Source organism: Zosterops lateralis, assembly GCF_965231275.1.
Source record: "Zosterops lateralis genome assembly, chromosome: 3".
NCBI lineage: Eukaryota > Metazoa > Chordata > Aves > Passeriformes > Zosteropidae > Zosterops > Zosterops lateralis.
The window spans coordinates 87470948-87493067 of NC_139764.1; the positions used below are offsets into that span (position 1 = coordinate 87470948).

At 35.8% G+C, this 22120-nt stretch overlaps 1 protein-coding gene across 4 annotated transcripts in view; it reads right to left on the minus strand.

Annotated features, from left to right (window-relative positions):
- The window catches only part of PHF3 (PHD finger protein 3), a 50056-nt gene that overhangs the window by 22551 nt on the left and 5385 nt on the right, over positions 1 to 22120 (minus strand). For 2 of the 4 annotated variants that reach the window (XM_083857504.1, XM_083857502.1), the window contains exons 2-3: positions 8001 to 8162; positions 5088 to 6921 (exon numbers count right to left, since the gene is read on the minus strand). In XM_083857504.1, coding sequence (XP_083713630.1) covers positions 5088 to 6921; positions 8001 to 8142 — 1976 coding nt within the window. In that variant the 5' untranslated portion in view covers positions 8143 to 8162. Of the gene's footprint in view, positions 1 to 5087; positions 6922 to 8000; positions 8163 to 15099; positions 15175 to 17457; positions 17727 to 22120 lie in introns of those variants that run through there. The other 2 variants (XM_083857503.1, XM_083857505.1) reach the window with 2 other exon arrangements.

A 22120-nucleotide genomic window follows, 5' to 3' on the forward strand; every position in this document is an offset into this window, starting at 1 on the left:
AGCTTTTCTACAGCTGTGGGTGGAAAAGCATGATAGCTTTTAATGTTGCAAGGCTTTTCATAGAGGAAGAAAGCAGTAACAGAGGCAGAAAATTTAAAAGCATCATCCATTACTGTAAACTGATGACACCTTGCATAATCCACTACTTAACACACTCATACTATCTAATGAACGTTTACTAGAACTCAGGTACCATCATTATTCTAATTACTGTTCCTTGTGAAGAATGTTCTCACAACATATTGTTTGTTGTATACTATCCACTGATGCCAGACATCACCACCTGAAAAAAAACCATGCATGCGTAATTCAAGGATGGCTGTAAGTTTGGACCCTTAAGCTACTTTCTAAATCACTCTCTTTTGTACTGTATGATAATCAGGATCTACTACAATTTACTGACATTTAGCACTATTTTTAAAATACTGATCTCCTAATAATCTTTACTACAGATAAAAATGGTTTGCCGTTTACATCCATCAACCAAAGTACTTTTCTGTACTACAGTTCTGAAGGAACTTTTTAGGAATTATGTGTAAGCAAGAGATGAGGAATACCCTACCTTTGCTAAATAAATTTTAGTGCTTTCCAATTAACTACTTTTTATAACATTACTAACTTTTCCTCCATATTAAAGCATAGTTGAAATGTGGGGGGAAAGGAATACCCTAAGTAAAATCTACTGTATCACTTAATTTTATTGTGAGGTCTGAAGTCAGTTTGTGTCTGACCACTCAAACTGGATTATCAAAGCCCAAGCAATAACAAAACAAAATCAGAGGGAAAAAAACCCAAAAAACCTGCAAAAAAAACCCCAAACAAAAAAAAACAAACAAAAAACCAACACCACAACCACAAAACAACAGAAGAAGAGAATCCTCAACCTTCCACACCTTATTAAAACAATCTTACTTGGAACTGTTGAAATCAAGAAGAAGTCACCAAATTAAATTTACAAACTTGCTCTGTGATAATGCCTTCTAGAACATTTGCTTAGAAACAGAGTATCTCAAGTTGTCTACTATGAATTATTAATCTAAAATTGATCAAACTTCTTGTTAAAGAAGGCAGACTACAGACAAGGGAGACAATCTAAAAAATGCCTGTTAGATTTTGTCTGTTTATATAAATAAGGAACCAGTTCAGCCCTCTGGCCAGCAGAGAATTTAAACATCTACAGTAAAAACTAGAGAAACCTTACACTAGCAGGTTTCTCAATGTCTGCATAGCTACCATCCTAATTTAGTACTATGCCAAGAAATTATATATTATTTTTAAAATTCAACTATCTTTAACAACCTTTAATCTGTATTCTTGAAAAGTAACTATTGTTTGTGACAAAGCTTAATATTTTCAGCATCATTTGGATTCAGTAGGAATTGGAGTAGTAACTTCAGTCTAATATTTTTCAATGTGATATGCATACACATACACATTTTTCATCTATAAATAAATGAAATTTTTTGCATGATTTATATTATCAGCTGATTAGAAAACATCTGCCAGCAATAGGGGAACATGCTGGCAACATTGAACATGTTGAAAATAATACTATGAGTAACAACAATTCAAACCTTGCATTGAAAAAAATAACTTTTGAGGTGTGCTGAAAATTACAAAAAGTAAACTGTCATCAGACTTGTGTAGAAACACAAGGCTTACTTCCATATGAAAGAGCAATTCTTTTTAGTTATGCAGCAAAGATACATCACAATACATCAAGCAAACAGGCTGAGAGTCCTAAAGCAAATCACTGACAACCCACTCTCTGAGTAATGAAAAAATATGTATGAAACAGCTATGATGGTTACAGCTTATAAACTTCAAGACAAATGCAAAGGAGAGCATGAAGTCATTGCTCAAAGCTCAGGTGTCAAACAACGATGATCTATTAACAGAAAGCAAGCAAGCACGGTTTCTTACAAGGCAAGATGTTATAACTTGTAAACTTTTTTGATCATGTGAATCTCATGTTTATAAAGCAGAATTCCTCCTTTCTCAGACAAACCCACTCTATCTGCATACTTCTACTTTGTACGTGGCCAGCAAATTACTGCATGTATTCCTAAAGATATAAATTTACTCTATTTGTTGCATTCTGATCTGAAATAAAACAACACTGAAGTACCATCCTTCTACTGGTGTTCAAGCAGGCAGAGTAAAATTATTCTGGGTCTGTGTAAGGCCTATGTAAGCATCACCCTTTGGGAATTCTGTACACAAAGAACACTGATGCCACGATTTCCACACATTATCTTCAACCTGAATCAATTCTTCAAGCTTGGTATTATAATAACAACAAGTTAGTTGCTTTACATTCAGTACAGGGAATACACAAAGTTTCAAGTGACTATTTCTGCATCCTGAATTTCAAATACATTACTTTAACATGACATCCTACAAAGCTCTTGGTAAATTATTTCCCAGTTTGGAGATGCAACTTCAGTTTAACTTCTTTTCCTACAAGCAATTTGTACCACAGCAGTAAATAAAATTTCCAAAATTGAAATAACCAAAGAACAAGATAGAAACACAAATGTTTCAGATCTTAGCTCTGCCTTTGACATTTCTTGAACACAGTCATTTGACAGCATTTGTGACTTACACTTTTCTCATTTTCTCTTATAGAATGAACAGAGAAAAAAGGGTAAGAGTGACCATCTAGGTGGTTTCAAAAGGGAAACAAAAATTCCTTGAAAAATAGTCCAAATAGCCAATTAAAATCCCCTTTTCATTACAGTAAATGTTGATAGTTTTGATCGGTTTCCAAGAGACAGAATTCAAATTCATCATCTTACACTTCTTCTCTTTTGCGCTGTACGAGATGTGTTTTATTTTTCTTGCACTAATAATTAAATTAGCACAAAATGCCAAGGCATTGGAGATACAAGTTTTGCTTCCTCTTGTATCCTAATGATTTTAAGTGAATCTGCAAGGTTTAAATTATTTGTAGCATAAAACTACGAAGTAATCAGAACAAATTAAAACTTTATTACTTAGACTAGTAATGATAAAAAGTCATGCACTGACAGTCTTAAATCTTCTGTTATTAGGCATGAAGCTCAACACTGCAAGCTTCCTTATTCCACTACTGTGTCTCAATCATGTTCTATAGACAAAAATTCTGTGTTTATGTGCTAAGAATCTTTCTATACATTTAGCAAATCTGATTATCTTCTGCTGAAAGCACTGGTTGTATCAACAGTTTCGCAATGCAGACACAGACAATTCCAACACAAAAACCCTAAAACACTGAAGACTGACATTACAAAACTGATGATACCCATAATTACCATCTGGAGCAACTCATGGGCTGTCTCAATCCAACCTCAGCTGGTGATTCATACACTATATTATTCTTCTGGCAGCAGTAAGAACTGGCAATGCAAAACTGAGTTTGTTGAACTTAATCCTATATCGCTGTGCACCCCTGCATCTTCTGTAATGCTACTTTGACTTTATGAACTAAAATAAGTAGATTTAACTGAGTCACTGCCACATCTTCCCACACTGATTAGATCCATTTAGTAATAAAAATCAAGACTTTCTGAACTCTGACATTAAAAAAAAACCAACACAGAATGCTTAAAATATTAGCAAAAATAGAAAGAATATAGCACAAGATGAAGTTAAAGCTGCATTTTTAACAGCTATCGAGTAGTTTAAATTCCAAATATCATATTTTGCTTTAAAAATATCTATAGAAGCATTTTTGTATCCAGAAAGCAGCCTTTTGGGAAGTAATCTACTGAAACACAGGCTACTCAGTCCTACTGTCCTGGTAACGCCTAAGATGACACAAACTAAGGAAATGCACCCTGCTTAAAATTAAACACACTTACAAAGGCACAAAAGAGTCTTAAAAATAAAAGGAATTTAAAAAGAAAAAAAAAAAAAAAAGAAAAAAAAAAAACCTACATGGAACTAAATTTGAGCATCCCCTTCAATCAGGTAATCCTCAGCAACCAGGCAGAGCAAATCTCTTATTAATTCTTTCAGTAGGCCATAATGATGTAGTTACTGTAGTTATATATATACTGTAGTTACAGCTGTACAGTAAATGAATTTTTATGTACTTGTTTTTCAAATATGGTGCAATGAGTCAATAAAGCTCAGAAGGGCTTCTTAGATACAAACAAGTGCCAAAAAAACCCTCAGGTGTCAAAGGTAATTGCTCCATGTTTCACTCTGACGTATGGAGTTCTAAAGCACAGTCACTAAAAGTGACTGTTAAAACTTTCTCTCAAATAAGCTAATCACAAATATCTTCAATTTGACATTAAAGAAAAAACCAAAAAGTAGGCTAGCAGGTAGAACAGCAACAAAAAATACTTCAGTATTAAAACACAGTAAGTGTAATAAAGGAATACTTATTCTTGGACTGATAGTGAAACCCAATGTGTCTTTTACAGCTAACTTACTGTGCAGAGTAAGTTTTGCCACAGAGGGATATTATCAACTTCAGATGCAACCTCATTATTAAGTTTAAAGGCAATTTCAGATATGCCCATGTGTAAGTTTTGTGGGCTTTTTTCACGTTCTTCACTTCTCCCTGCCAATTACTTAATTACTGTTACATGAAACCTGACTGCAATGATTACACAAAGTGAAAAAAAAAACATCTGTACCTCTACTGTTAGAACTGGACCTATACCAGATAAAAGTCACATTCAAACAACTATTTGATTTTTTTGGTTGATGGCGATCCTTCCACTTAAGAGGTCCCTGGAAAGAAGGAAATGACAACCTGGAACACAGGTATCTTATTTCCTTTCTATGAAAAAAAGTCAAGTTTAAAGCACATAATTAAACAGCACAGAAGAATTATACATTCATCAAAATATGTACTCATATAATAAAACATTTCTATTCAAACTTTTGGGCCAAACTAGTTTCTAATGCTCTGTTTAAATGACCAAAAAACGTGTACAAGTGCAAAGGAAATTAACTGACTGTATGACATACAGACTTGCATTGCAAGACTACGATTTTGTTTTGGCACAAGCAGCATGAAACATTTGGTGGAAGGAAAAAAAATTATTTTCCAAGACCAGTAATAAATTCCTAAGACACACTGCCACACACACCTGTTGCCATGTGGCTTTTTGCAAAAGCCACACTGCTTGCTGGGCACCCAAACATGTTTGCTTTCACTAGCAGGGGTATGTTCCAAGCCTTCCCTTTTAACAGTTGAAATGTTATCTGGAATGAATAAGGGAGGTTCATCAAGTGAAAGACTTTTGCTACTTCTTCTCTGGCGAGGCTGGAGATTCTTATCATTTCTTTTTGACTTTTTTTCTTTATCATCCTCCTTCAGATGTTCTACAACAGAGGGATCTTTACTCTCTGCCTCTTCCTTTGTGGAGCTATTTGATTTTAGCCCAGTTGCAAGCTGGTGTTTGCTGGCTTGCTTCTGACCAGGATGTGAAACATGGCCTGACAACGAATGCACAGAGTGGTGGGTATCTTTAGAGCAGCTTTGATGTGTAGGAGATTTCTCACTTGCTTTTTGAACTGATGACTTCTGGGCTTGCCCAGAAGCCTGGACTCGGGGTATTTTCTTCAGCTTTGTGTTGGCCTGTTTTTTAACAGTCACCCCTGAAACACTACTCTTTGCTTTCAAACCCAGATCAGATTGTTTCTTCCTGATTTTAACTGGGTTATTTGGATGCTGATGACTCTCTTGCTCATCCGCATTCCGTTTCAGACTTGCTGAAGAGGGACTGTGAAGGCCTGAACCAGCAACACCAGCTCTGGTTCTTGACCGTGTCATTTCTTGTTGCACTGTACCTGATTTCTGCCGAGTACCTGCAGTCAGATTTTGTTTATTCTGTACTACAGACTTACTATGCCGAGGCCTAATGTTCTTTTCACATTTTGTTGAAATACCCATTTGTTTCTCATCTTCCTGAAATTTTAATGCCTCTGAGCCTTCTACTTTAGTACAGCTGATCTGCTGCTGTACATCTTGGCTTGATTGGTCAACAACAGTGCTTTCTAAAATGCTACTTCCTGGGTCAGCAGAAGTAAACTCTGTACTTTTCAAGTCTTTATTATCACAGTCTGTACTGTCCAACAGTTTCTCAGATGGAGTTTCAGTTTTCTCCATTCCCTTGTCATCACCTCCAGCTTCTGTTACACATTCCTTTACTGATGATGTATTTTCATCAGGAACTTCCACACTGTGGGAACCTGAACTGCAATCAACCCCCTCTTTCACAGAGCTGGACAAATTTGAAAAGGTCTCACAAATGTCACCTGTATTCATGCAAACACTAGATGAATCACTATCTTTTCCAGTTACTTCTATTTGATTATGTTCTTCTGCTTTCTTCTCTGATTCCTCTGCTTTATTTGATTCCTCTGCTTTATTATCAGTCTTTTCTTCTGAAGAATTTTCCAAGTCCATTGAATCAATCACATCACTTGTTTCATTTTTAACTGGAATCATTTCAGTATCTGCAGATACTGAACAAACTGACTCAGCACTCCCAGAGTCAGTCTTCATTGCAATCTCTACTATTTCCTTTGTTTCCCCAGGAGAAGCAGAACAGGGTTCCGTTAAATTACCACAATTTAGCTCTTGGGATGTTTCTTCAACTTTTGCCTGCTCAGGGCTTTCAGACTTTACTTCTTTCACATCTTCAGGATCAGGCAGACATTTTGTATTACTTTGGGATGCTGTTACTGCTGCTGCCGCTCCTTCCACCTGCCCTGATCGTCTCGTACTACGCCTAACCTCCTTAGGCTGCTCCGTTTTCAAGCGTGCAGCAGCATCGGCCTCTTTAACTGGACTTTTCTCTTGTTTCTGTCCATTCTTTGGAGCAGATCCACTTTTTACAGACGATTTCTTGGTATTAAGAGGAGGAGCAACATTGGAACGCTTGGCCAGCGTGCTCTGCCGCAGACTCCGTACTGCTTCTAGGAAGGGAAAAAGAAAATCTCTCAGATATTCTGCTTCCTGCTTTTTGCAAATACAAGATTTGCTTAGAATAAAAGTGACTTACCCCAATTTCGCTTATTGGATTCAAAGAGAAATTAAAACTTAGTTGTTTACTAAACTTAAAAAGCTTCCCAAAACCAAATTACTTGTATTTCAATTTTACACTGACATAATTTGGATGTAAAATCCCATTATTCTAAAGGCTATGGAATTTCTAAGTAGTACACAGAGAACACAAGTGATGATAGAAAGAGAATCAAAACTAACTCTACTTTTCTACCTTCTAAGCCTCCTCTACTCAAACAAAAATTGCACAAACTACATTGTGATTAGAAACATAACTGAAGTTTAAAAATCTTTTAGAGAACAGTCTACAAATCTGAGATCCAGCCACATTCTGATGACAACTTTTATATTTGCTAAACAGCATAATCACCAGCTTTGTACCACAGGCTCTTATGTAAATTCTGATCTCCATATTAAGTCATTTTTACTTTTTAACTCAGCCTGCTCTATAGGGGAAAAAAGCAGAGCAGTAAATAACTCCAGTTCAACAACTTACAAAACTGTAACTATAATAAATTAGCTAATAAAAAATATTTTAATAAAGTATTAAGTATCTTGAGATATTTTGATTAGACTTTCTGACTGCAATTAGTATAACCCAATTCAAAATAAAAAGAGAATATGAAAATAAAAATAGAATCAAAACTTTAATTGGAAATAGAGACGTGTTAACCTAATACTTCAATGTTGCTTTGCAACTCTATCATGCTTTTGTTGGTGAAGAACCACATTTTTAATTTTATGTAGGTAGAAGGATCAAAAATCTCAAAACTTACTTTAATGACCATAAGCTGTAAGGAAAACACTAAATACTTATTAAAGAGGAATTCTAATTGACTCATACCCTATGGATGCCAGCTTCTAACTGCAGTGTATGAAAAATGAAGCTTCTATATCGGAATTCACACAACCAAGTTAAATTCATGAATGTTGAGGCTGAGATTTTAAAGATTTGATTTACTTCAAATGTGCAAACACAATCTATGATCACCTTGTGCCATTAAACGTGGTGATTTCCTCGGTGATGTGACTGATGCTTCTTCAACACGGCTTCTCAAATTCCTATGAGGTAAAGCAAGCTCATCATCATCAATGGTGTCATTACCACTCTCTTTAACTCCTTCTTCATCCATAGTATCATCAAGACCAATAACTGGAAAAAACAAACAAGAAAGAGCCTAAAACTTAAAATTATCAAAAAGTGTTGCAGCTATAATGCTGAGTAAGACAGGGGAAGAGACATTAAAAAACAAATAAATTGGCCATCTAAAACGAAGCAAAAGAAGAAAAAATTAAGAAATGAAGGACAGAAAATTTCCATGTGAGGCAGTTTCAGTGTAGAAGCTACTACCCACAGCTTAAAACTTCTGTAGATAGCCCTCATAGCTTTTTTGTGGAATCACATTTTTATTGGGGTGTTTTTTGCCACAGGAAGGTCCCCAGTCTTAGAGGATCAGCTGCCCCTCACTGTCCCTTCCACCTAAGAAAAAGTAAAGAAAGGTAAACAGCAGAAAGAGCTGACCCACAAGTGCAGAGTGTAAAAATCACAGTTTTTCTCACAGGATACCATCTGAAAACTCACAGCCTCACCCATATCACATATCTGCATCTCTAATACCTTTTTGGAAGAGCTTTAAGTGCAGCAAGCACTTAAACTTCCAGGAGAAACAGGGAATATTGTCCTTGGTGAACTCCTAAACTCCACTAACCTGAGAAAGGTCCCAGAGGTTGTTCCTGAAAACAGGTTTCCTAAGAGGTCACTGCACCAGCCATTCTCCTCACTTGTTCTAAGTTTGGTTCTTGCATTGGTAGCCTTCCCTATTTAAAGATCCTATGGCTGATTAATGAATCCTGGTCCCCATGAGATGCAAAATTTGTGAGATCAAGCCAAACACTCAAGTGACTTTACAAAACACATCGGAAGGTCTAACAAATATAACAGACTCCAAGCAATCGTGTATGCCTGTAGTTCAATATTAAAGACACCAACCTTGAAGCATTTTTAAGATAAACCCACATGACACATACAAGATATCTAAAAAATTCTAAAAATTGCTTACTTAAAAATGACATAAATTAACACATCAATCATGAAAGTCAAAAAAGCAAGAAGTTAAATTAGAAATTGTTAGAATTTTTAGACCAGCTCAGAAAATCTGTCAACTCCTGGTCCTTCTCAAGTCTGATATTACTGCAACTTAAAAAAACCAATGTCCTTGTGAAGGCACTACCATAATAGGCATACTTTTAAAATAACAAAAATTGGAAGCTGTAAAACATTGCTGAAGCCAAAGACTGATGATAACCAAGTCTATCAATCTGCCATGAAAAATTAAAAATAAAAGTAACCAAGAACCATGTTAGAAGTTCAAATATTAGAAAGTTTTTTATCAGCCTCTTAAGGAAGGCTGATCACGGCATCAGGCAATCAGCATTCTGAACCTCTGTAATCAGATGGCTGCCAGGAGCTGAAAGCTTGGAGTTTCTTAAGCTAATCATTTATGGTCATCCATTTTATTTTAAACATAATTTTTAGCTACTGCATTGTACACATCAGTTACAAGGAAAAGTGTTTGTGGAAATTACTGTCCCTTTCCACTCTCCAATCCACAGAGCCACCTTTACATCTGCGTGTGTTTACAAACATACAGATAATCACACACAAGGTGCATGAGGCTGATAAAGTTGGTCTTAGTCCACTCAAGAGTGTTTCTTAATCACTTATTTGCTATAAGCTACATGCTGGACTCAGTGGCAAAAAAATTACACTGTCACTGTCCTATGAGACATTATTTTCCCAGTAAATATCTGATACCGGCCACTGTCTAATATGGAAACCTGAATGAGATGGACCCTCACCCCAACTCCAGCTGCCCATTCTCATGTTCTCAAAGATTATATCCTCCCAGCAGCTCTGCACTTTGGTATTTGTGTTTTCATAGTACTCCTGCAAAACACAAAACTGGCTTTTGGGAACAGCCTGTGACAAGAGACTCCTTTCACTTCTCTTCCTTCTGTGTAGAACTAAACTACTAAGCTATTGATGACAACATGAAAAATAAAAACCTACTAGGACAGCTTCTGAAACAACTCTGGAGCATATTAAAGGGCTGACATTAGTCTTGGGCTTTACAATGTTCTTGCTCAAGTTAAGGAATTTATACACCCTCCTTTATTATTAACAAAAGAGACACATTCAGTCCACTATTGATAGACAGTTTGAAATACTAGAATTAAAGTATTTTCATACTTACAAGACTCTGTGCTGTAGCTTTAATTTTACAGAGAAATTGAAGCACAGAATCTTGCTAATTTCAAACCAGCTGAGCTACATATCACCTACAGCCTCATGAGGCCCCTGCTGAGGAGCATTCCAACACAGACCCTGCTGGGAAGAGAAGAAGTGACAGAAAACAGCAACAGATACACAAGGACTAGAAAAGTAAATTATAAAGGAGAAGTGGAGGTAAATAAACAACCCTAGGAAAGGTAAACCAACAAAAGGAAAATCAGCAAGAACAAAAAGAGATAATCTTAGTAACAAATACCTAAAGATTATCTCAGCAGTAAGTACAGAAATTAGAAAAAATTAAAAAAAATAAATAAATAAAGAAAAAACGTATCTGAATAGGAAGAGTTGTACACCAGCTGAACAGATTGCAAATAAGAAAAGTAAGAGTCACATTCAACATATTTATACTGGAAAAGGCACCATTGACCTTACTATTTTGAGTTTTTCCATTGTATCTAAATTTCCAAACTGCTGGGCTGTACTACTGACTCACTTTTATATATGTTATACCATAACAGAATAACATACAGTAAAAACAGTCTACTTGCAAAATTAAAGCAATGTTTTTGCTATGCTAAAACAAAAGCATAACCATTTTTTATTTCTTTAGCAATGTAAAACTGAAGAAAACAAGCCTTACTTTCTGGCGAAAGAGGCAGTGTTGCAGTAAGGAGGAGCAAACACTCCTAAATACATCATCAAAAACTATGATGTGTATAAATCTTTATTTTTATTAACATAAGACTTTCCTCGATTATTTTCAGCCACAACTAAGACAGAAATACTCAGTTTTTTGACACACTGACCAAGGTAAATATTGAGTGCAGAAATAAATTTCTTTTCTGTAGATGTTAGCCCTGGATTCCTTTTGCTTAGGTAACCACACCAAACAGAACATCACTGTTGTTCCTGCTTTGCACTGCTATAAAATTCCAGCTGAATCACACTAACAGCAGGAATGTGCAAATTCACAACAGATTCCATATAAGCACCACAGATTATATGAAAATAATCTGAACATTTGAACATTTTAAATTTTCTATGTTATATGGGAATAACAACACAAAGATTTAATATTATGCTTCAATGAAAAGAACAGGTTCAGTCTAAAGCAATAACTAACCTGTCTAGGTAAGCCTTCAGAAGAGCTAATAAATTCCAGTGAAGCAACAAAACATATAGAGAGCGATATTTTGTCATGAAGTCTCAAGGTCATAAATGAGGATGGTATACTTTCTATGAAAAACTTTCTTCCTATTGACATTTGTGATGCACATGTTCAAGAAACAAGATTAAAAATACTTTTGGTTAAAACAAGATATATTTTCAAGAGAAATTATGTGACTGATGACATAACTTACAAAAGGAAATATCAAGCTCTATCTGTTTTACAAAAGTTTGCCTGTAACCCACTGAACTGAGAATTTGCCCGAAAGTGCCTTGGGCTGACTGCCCAGTGCAAAAAAAGAGTTACAGTAAGTAACATTAAATATTAACTAAACATTTGCTCCCATTCTCCATTAAAGTCTGTGTTGTACAGAGAAAATTTTACAGTCTTTAGAATAAAGACATGAAAATCAACTAGGATTAATAAACTTAATACAGCATGTACCTTGACAGAGGACTGCATACCCATTTTATTAAAAAGATAGAGCTACATCACAAGCCTACTGAATTGTGGTTCTTCAGTGACACAAGCCCATTATATCGGAAATAAGGAGCAGAAAACACAAATTTCAATGACAAAGTAAAAACACCACACCAAACCAAGCATTTTAATATTAATTAATTAATTTTATTCAGAAGAGAGTCTTCATGTTTTTACAAATCAGACAGCTAATCTAAATTGCTTTGCAAATCTTAGTACAGATCCAACTTCTCTCCACCCATGAAACTGATCCCAAGGCATAAATAATTAAATACTTCAGAAGGACCTAAGCTGAGAAATACAGGTAGTTTGCCACCTACAAACAGAAAAAGGCGCAACACAAATATTCTCCAGGTTCTCAATACCAATGCAGTAAATTTAAATTTTATACAGAAAAGTTACTACCTTGGTCATAAACCACTGTGTAGCTGTTCATATGGACAGCTTGGAAGAAGGAAGGCATAAAGAGGTAAGAAAACAGAGAAACAACTATAGACCAAATTCTGGAATCTCGAAGTTATGTTGAAAATTACTTTAAATGTAGGAGGCAAAATACATGTACATTTGACTTTAGTGAAAAGAGCCTGAAATGACTAACACAGACAGAGATCACAGCAGCTAAAGAAAAGAGTATTTCTAGTCAGAAAATTGGTTTGGCTTAAAAGATTCAGTAGGTGATCATGATTTTAGCAGTGGCCATGCTGCTGCCAACAATATTCATGAAAACACAGACTAAAACTAGAAAAAGCAGATGGCACTTGAGAGAAACACTTTCCCAGCAGCAATACTGAGGGACAGGAAAAAAAGGACAATTAAAAACATGTCCCTAACACATTTTGTACATTTTTACAGCATCAGTCTTCTTCATAATTTATGATAAGTACCTGATTCAATAAACATACCCATAAACTAAATTAGTTAAAAGCTTGATTTTAATGTGAAATTTAGAAATGTCTCCAAATGATATGCAATTAAAATTTCATTCCCTGCATTATAAGTATAACAAATAAACTACCCCAGTAAATGACATCCTGAAAAGCTACACAGTTTGTGACAGCTAAGAATTACTAATTTAATACAAAAACTAAGTTATTTAGCTCACTGGCATGCAACCAAGTACCACCTGCTATGCTCACAGGTGGATAAGGTTCCAGCATTTCTTCAAGCAAGAACAGAACAAAACAGACAACCTATCAGGTACCATTCAAAGTTGAAGTAAGTACGTTGCACTTAAAAGAGTTGTGTCATATTCTAAACTTCAGAGCTTCCACTTCTCATCAATGAATTGTTCAATCACTCACACCACTCAAACATTTAAGATGGCCAAGAGCTGTTCTACACAATATAATTTTCTACACTGGTTCATGAACAGCTTCTAAGAACAGCCACCTCATCAAACTGACAAAAAGAAGCAGAGGCACCTAAAACATAATTTGGGACACTTCTGATTGCTTCAAGAATTTGGATTTCATTTACTTCTCAAAATTTTCATTTTGTCAAATTCTGTCCTTTAACTGGCAAGGAGGACAAGTATATCAATTTCTACAATCAACGTGAGGTCTTTCTGCTCATATCTACTTTAGGGCAGGAAGAGCCCTCCATAATTGCTAAGCTCCTATGAGCTGCAGTGAATAAGATGTGGATAGTTTGGACCTTGATTAACAGAGGGAACAGAACTTCCTAACTGTGCTGTAAGACCAGCATTCTCCTCAGTCTAGCTCCACAAACCAGTAACCTAACATCTTTATAGTTCAGCAGTCAGCCTTCACAAACACATTCTAAGAGGATTTCAGCATAATTTGACCTCTATCCTATTCAGCTTGTGAGAGTTATGAGAGTCATAAAGAGTTATGTCTACTTCTGCTCAAAGCCATGACCAGATCACCCACAAAGAATCTTGGTCTCTTCTCTAAATATGTAATTATTCAACCAAAGCTAAAAAGATAACCCCATTCTGTTACTCAGTGGCAATTATAGAGCAAGCTCAGCAAGCTTGGTCTGTTCTGTCTTTGGTCTCTGCTGGTCGTTGTCTGACCAACAGTGTCATCTAACTAAAGAAACTATCTAAATCCAGCACAATCTGGATTCAGGCCAAGAGATAAATATGAGCCTGCCTTATTGGTACTGATATAGATCTGCCTAACAATAGATAGGCAACAAACATCGCCATAGTTCTTCTATTTGTCATATACCAGCACTGCCAACTGAGATGCTCAGTACAAGAAAGGCATGGACCTGGTGAAACAAGTCCAGAGGAGGCCACAAAAATGACTGGAGAGCTGGAGCATCTGTCCTTTGAAAAATGGCTGGGAAAATTTGGGTTGTTTGGCCTGGAGAATAGGTGGCCACCTCATTGCAGCCTTTTAATATTGAAAAGAGACTTATAAGAAAAATGTGAACAGACTTTCTAATATGGGCTGTAGCAACAGGACAAGGGTAATAGTTTTAAACTATAAGAGAGTAGCTTCAGATTGGATGTAAGGAAGAACTTTTCTATTATGAGGGTGGTGAAACACTGGAACAGGTTGCCCAGAGAGGTGACAGATGCCCCGTCCTGATCTAGCTGAACGTGTCTGCTGCAGAGGGGACCACATGACCTTCAGAGGTCCCTTGCAAACCACATCAGTCTATGATTTTATGCTACTACTCTCCCCAAGAGATGTAGTTATAATTCAACTTACAGAATCTGTGTTTTTTGCACAGATGTCTCTGTGTGTTTTTTGAATTGTCTAAAGGACATACAATCAATTGCTACAAGTATCCATCACATACAGTAAGGCAACTGGTAACTCACCATAAAAAGAGCTCAGTATTAACAAAAAGCTTATATCTTGATGAATGATACACAATATAAACCCTAAGGCTCAGCAAAACATGTTGATGAGTATCAACTTTGGATCAGGCCAGTAAAAAACTCCCAACAAAAGCTGATGTGCCTGCAGGAGTAAGAAAAAGAGCAGGAAACAAACTTACTCTCAAAACCAACTTAAGAGCAAGAGAGAAGGGAGTTCTGAAAACAAAAATACATGATCTCCGAAATAAAGCAGAGAAAATGTCACAGTCTTGAGAAATCAGGCAGGTGGGTAAGAAGTAGGCCTGAACGAAACCCTTCTCATATACTCACATTCACATAAGAAATTTCACACTTACACGGTTGGGTTGAAGGCATATAAAGATGGTATCTTGCTTGTGCATCGGTTTTCTACTCCTGAACTCAGCTCAAATCTGCTTTCAAAGAAGTATTAGTGAGCCATGCCTTCTGCTTCTCTACTTTATCTAGAAGATCTGATTATCATTTTAGCTACAACACCTGTCCTCAGTTTATCTATTACTACCTGTATCTCCTCAGCTTGCTCACAGCAATCAAATAAGATGAAGCATGAAATCTGCACCACTTTAAAAGTTCTACAAAACAGAATACATTCCAGCTATTCAAGAAGCATCAAATATGATAAATCTGTCCTTTGCTGGTCCTGTGAAATAATTTCCATGAGCATTTTGCTCCTTTTCTTAAACTGTTTAATAGTCTAGGCACAGGTTATGCAAAATAGAGAATATATTAAAGCAAGCTTTGTCAGGAGAATTATGCTTTTCTATTTTTTAGACAAATTGTAGTTGTTGTACTGATGAGCTTCCACCTAAACTGGGAAAAACAGCTTTTGCATGGCTTAATTCATACGAAGGGGACTACCATCTTGAATAACCACATTCTTACCAGTAGGTTACATCAGCAGTGTTAGACAGATCACCAACAGTGTCAGACAAATCAAATAAATCACAACTACTTGAACTTTCAAGGAAAAAAGACACAGAAAAGAAACTGTACTTCAAACTGATACTCATTATTCTTAACTAAACATTGTAAGCACATACTGCAGTCCTACTATGTCAGAATAAGGACAGTTCTTATCCAGACCTATAAAGAACAAGCAACAACAAGAACATTTCATGTTCTTTCAGACACCTACATTAATTCCAAATTACACATTTTAACTTCTTTACTGAAATGTGGCTCTATTGGTGCTTTCAGATTTAAAAACAAAACATTAAATTCATAAACTCAGCATAAATCAAATCAGCTTTGAATCCCCTAGTCTTCTGACAGCCTAAAATAGTAGCCCCTATGTAAAGGCCTTAGCTCACTTATTTTTAAGGATCTTAAAAGTAGTTGCGAGTATTTAAGTATTAATAGTATTAATTATTGCACTACTGATCACTTTAAGGAGACATACATGCCAGGAAGCACCTGAAAGCTTCTCTGTACCTTCCAAAATATCCAGCTGTACCCTATGAGTTAATTTAAAAAAAATTAAATGCAGTACAGGTTTACTGAAGGATGCACAGGATGTAGTATAACAAAAGAATTTGCAAGTGAGGTGGAATTTGGTTTAGTTGGGTAGATTAGAAGGTCTTACGCATATTAAGAGGGATACGACTTTTGTTTGGCAGGTTACAGACAAAGTAACTTAGTATTGCAAGAGTAAACAAAAGCATTAAGGATGGTCTCAAAAATGTTCTTCTGAAGTAGGAAAAAAATGCCAAATATCTTGTTTTGGCTTGATAGCTCACTTGCTTTAATCAATATAACATTTAATTTCCAGTCTTCTATGATGTAATACCACCTAATTTAGTGAAGGTAAAAATTTAGTCTGCTAGTAACAGTAAAATATGTATTATATAAGGAAGTTATAAAGATTTTCAGAAACAGTTCATAAAACTTACTCAAAAAAATTTATACATTGATATAATCATGTAACTGTATTGATCTACACCACTTCTCCGTAATGAAGCTAAAAAATTATGTTTTTTAAACTTCCAGTCAAATACAGAACACTACTAAAAACAGAGTAGTAGACATACTTTTGTCTCTTGCATCAAATTCAGTGTAATTACTCCAACTCTTCATAAATATTAATAATTTTAGGGATTGGATCATCTCTTTTTTTTTTAACCTTCTAAAATTTCTCAGTAAATTCTGAGATTATTTTTATTTAAAACTTTGTTCTGAGTTGTTTCCAAATCAGGCATTCTAAACAGTAAAAAAAGAATTTTATTATCATTCCAGGGTCTTGAAGCCAATCAAAGCAAAACACCCAGAAACAGCTCAGCATCAGAAGGCCTAGCACTAACAGAATAACCCTGAGGTTAGAGCAGTAATTTGTACAACTCTCCTGCTCCTACTGCTAATCCAGAAATACAGTATTTTTTTAAGCCAACCAGTGACTGCAGTGATCAGGCACAATCCTACCACTAAACAAATCTTGACTTTCATCAAGACTAATTAACAGACAAAGCCTAGGCTATTTCTGATCCACATAAAGAGCTTTCCTCTACTGTTACACTACAAAGTAAAAAGACCTGCACATAGTTTACATGCCAGGCATGTATAAGGTGCATTGAAAAAGGGAAGCAAGGTGACAGAAATCCCAACTTATTATTTCTACGTTATGAAAAAGGGTTGGTGAAACTATATTTTAAACTGTAATCTTAAAAAATTGTAAGATTTACCTGTAGAACAAGGCATCTGGAAATTGGGGTCATTGCTATCCAAAACAGGCAAACAGAACTGGGCACTTGCAGATCCTAGCATAGGATCCTTATCGCTGAGCATGTTCTTCAGCGAATCCTCTAAGACATTTTGACTTGTACTAAAATCCTCACAGACTTCATTCTCCAGGTTGGATTCTAGAAATAGGGCATCATCTAAGTGTTCAGTAGGAATTAAATGGTTAAATGTATCAACTATATCCATGAAGACTCCTGTGTGTCTTTCAGCCCTATAGAAAGACAAGAAAAATACCATAAGAAAATAAGCTACAAATTGTAAAACACCTAAGACACCAGCAAATTTTTGGCTGTTGTGTTTCATAAAGAATGCTTAAGGTATTTCAGAATTATAAAAAATAAACTAAAAACTGCTTATGGCTTAGTATCGCCCACTGCATAACTAAAAATCAATTCCCTGATTATTTTTAAAAGAAATTCCATGCTAATCTCCTCTATCAGCATCTGAGTACTGACACTTCTACAGAGTGTGTATAACCAAAGTAACTAAACAACTCCTTTCTAAAATTTGTTTAAACTTTAACCAACCCGAGGGGGTAGGACACCATAGGAGGATATCAAGAACAAGTGAACCTGGAGACAGCAGCACTGTGAGCATGACTCTTTTTTCTTTATAAACGTGAAAATGTGAGGTCAGCTTCCAATAACATCAATGGAGCTGAGAAGGTTCCAGAGCCTGTCATACTACTAATATGTACTACTGAGAAGAACTATATTTTTGTTCAAAGAGCAACTACCAAGTACTTTATAGTAAGTTAGTATTTTTAAACAGCAAGGTTATACTGCTATTATTTTTCATGATCAATATGGTCAATAAAATTACAGAAATTTTATACAAAAATCTGATCTCAATCAAGTATATGAGAATTTTGAGCTGGCACTGAAAGGAGAAGCCTTTTGAAACTTCAATTTTGAAGAAGTTTAGGTGAACTTTTAGACATCTACCTAAGGAATTGTATACAAAGATGGCAACTGCATTTTACAAGGAATTCTTTATTTTCTACATCTTCTTTGCAATACAACAGAAGAGCAACTACTGAAGTAGAGGCTTAACGAATATGTATAACTAAACAACAAAATGGAAAAAAGTCAGCAAAACACTTATTTGGAAATTTTGCTTTAGCGTATACTCAAAGTGGAGAAAGATAACTATAATGAATATGATCAGATAGGTAAGGAAAATGGAGCAGTGCAGTACTGCCTGGTTTAATCTGGCATACAGGATAGTCTGAAAGGCCAGTTTTTGGCACATAAAGCTGTTAAAGCTTTTGGAAACAGCAAAAGAACACAAATACTTTTCTGCTCCTTTCACTTTCATCATCCTCCTCTCACATGAGACTTTTTTTTTCTTTTTTAGAATGAACACACTAATTAAAGGAAAATGACAAGTGAGAATTGAAGTTTGCAGTGCTTGAATTACTTTCTAGATGGCTATTTCAGCAACCTGCCACTAAATAAATCCAATACTTACTCATGCTTAATAGAATATTAAGTATGCTTCCTTAGACACATTAATGGGACATTTCTGTTTTAGCAATCAACTAGAAATATCCTAGCCAGATATTTGTAAGGACTCTGCTACAATTTCAATTCTGTTTATGCTATTTATTTTATTTTACAAATCTACAAAAACTACAGGTTTAACATGAACCATGTTTCACTTTTTTAGAGTGGAGTTTCTTAGGGGTTCTTTTTGTGGTGTTTTGTTGGGCTTTTATTTTCAAACATGCCACTTTTTTTTTTCCTTCTCCTATAGGGCAGCTCAGATGAAAGCAATGGTCAGGTATGGCACTATGGTTCTGCAGAGCATGGTATCTTTCCAATTTCCACACACTAACCACAACAAAGCAGTCTAATACACAAGGTCCTGCTGACCAAGCAGTCAGCCAGAAGGAAAGTTTGGCCAAATCACATGCATTTAGTAAAGAGGTAATAAACAGCCTTCAGCAGCAAGTCATAATTTGAAAGCTTCCTCACCAAAAAAATGCACTGCTTTTATCAAGCAATACAGTGCATCTACATATACATCAACCAGCACCTGTAGCAGCCAACATTGTTTCTGAAGTTCCAAATCTGGCAACAAATGAAGAAGCAAACTAATGTAGTACTATGCTCCACTGTATAATCTGCTTTTGTTATTATATCAAGTAGTTACAACAATCTGATACTACACAGGATAAACTACAAGAGATGCAGTGGCTCCAAGTAAGAAAGAAAATACAAATGCCACAATACAGTACCCTTCAAAGCACCTTCCTGTAATGACAAATGGCTTTTTTTTCTTATTAGCATTACATTAGCATAAGAGTAACAGCCACAGGATAAAATTATGGTGAATTCTGACATTTACAGTGTCAATGACACTGCAACAGAACAACTAAATATTGTGAGAGTGCAAGAAACCTTTTGCATTCAACATTAAAAAGTGGCAGAGGCTTTGAAGACACTTGCAATAACATTTCCCCAAGCTTTTTTTCTGGATAGGAGAACATTTATATATTTATTGCTCAAATATTGTTGTTCCCAAAGCAGTGATGACCACTTCATAAAAAGCAATGTTAAGAAGGAAAGCTTGAGAAGAATATTAGCTCTTGCCACAAAAATCCCTCCTGACAGAAATTAACCTTTGTCTTCAGTGACACGATAAAGAAAAAGATTACCTACAGTTTTGTACGACGACCATGCAGCCATTCAGAACACTAAAAGCACTGAGAAGTAACTGCCAAAGCAACTATACATGCAGTGGCCACAGAGACCTTCAATGAAACCTAAGTAGCTAGTAGAGAAAATTCAAGAGGAATTTTACTGAAAGCTTTCTCTCTGGAGCATTGTCCTGTGATCGAGTATAAGTTCTACCCAAATTTTGCATCAAAAAGTCAGGGGGCTTGCATAAAAATACTACCACAAAATCTAATCTTAAAGAATTTGTTCTACCATTTTTAAAATAGAAAATTTGTACCACCAAAACATTATCAAATCAAAATTTTGCTTTACCTAGTTAAAAAAAACCACTCTGCTATTCTTTTCATAATTTGTATACTGCCAAGCTATTTTTAAAATTATTTCTAACATTACTAGCTTAACTATCATAAGAAGTGTAGAATCTGTGCGACTAAGGATGAAAGACAAACTTCTTTAGCTAGAAAGCTGTTAGAAACAGTTGCTGCAAGAAAAAGAAAATCTTCCCCTGTACAAAGCCTTAAGTGTATGAATTTTGAATAGTCCATTTTGCATTTGAAACACTCTGAACGTCAGGAAAAATAGCCAGAGGTACAGGTAAAATCACAGTTAAGATTTTCATGCTCACTTATTTCCCAGGATAATCCTAGCCCCTCAAAGGAAGAATGCATTACTCCAGTGGAACACAGCTGTGTCCTCCACTTGAACCCCAGTGGCCAGTGCCGGGTAAGGCTCCCGGCAGATGCGCACACACCGAGTACTCCCATCGCACAGCAATTCACAGGGGCTTTCTCCCACTGGGGAGCTAATCAGAAGCAGCAGAATATGAAAAGTATTATGCAGGCAGAACCAGTGAGGAGTGCCCATAAATGAGGCAAAGGAGCAAGCCCCAGGCAGGCTCAGTGAAACTTCTCCCACCCCTTGGCTCCTGGAGCATCAGGGCACATACTGAGGGTGTTGCAGCAACACACAGGAGGAGTGTGGGTAGAAGAAGAGCTCACCACCAAGAAAAGCTTGAAATATAGAGAGCTTTCTCCTCAGTTCACTAAACATACTTCTTACACTTTTGAAAGTGATTTGTTTTTATCAGCCTCTCCATAGCAAAAACAGAAGCAACAATTGCAGAAGTAACATTGCAACAATTACAAAATAACTCACCAATCAGTATCTGTCATTAACTGATCCAACACTATAAACAACCCAGTTAGAAAGCACTACATTCAATTATGACTTCCAGATTTTCCCCCACACTGTTTACCATAAAATTTCTTCATGCTCTGAGGCATTGTTTCCTTTTAGTCTGAGTCTTTCAGTCAAAAAAAAAAAAAAATTACTTCCACTGTTGAATTAGTTTATTAAGCCAGGTATGCCATAATATTGCCTCAAATCCCAACGAATCTGGTAGGAAATAAACATGCTGTGGGATCTGCCACAGCAGATTTTTATCTTCTCCTCATTTACCATATTTTCATTACATCTTTAACAATTCTACATGATTTTCTATAATTAAAAGGTAAATAGTGAGAATGATCACTAGCTAAGAAAAGAAACTGAGATCTTAAATAAGCATATCCTTCCAAACTAATCTCAGAAGGGAAAGAAGACTAGAAACTGGACAAGAGATGTTGCACATCTTTAAACTTTTTCATTGCTTAGTTTGTCTATGAAAGAGGCAAAGAATTACTTCAGTTCCTGTTATATTATGTCCTTAATTACAACAGAGAAAAATAATTTAGTGGAGATCTCCATCTACATACACCTGTTACTATCATCTTATGTAAAATCCACCCCAGGCAGGGGTGATCACAATTATTATTTACCACCAAGCATTCTGTGTGCTTTTTAGCTGATGGACAGCCCAAGCATACTCTTGACTGCATTTTAAATTGTCTCCCTTAACCATCAGCATGTGAAAGTGTTTCATTTA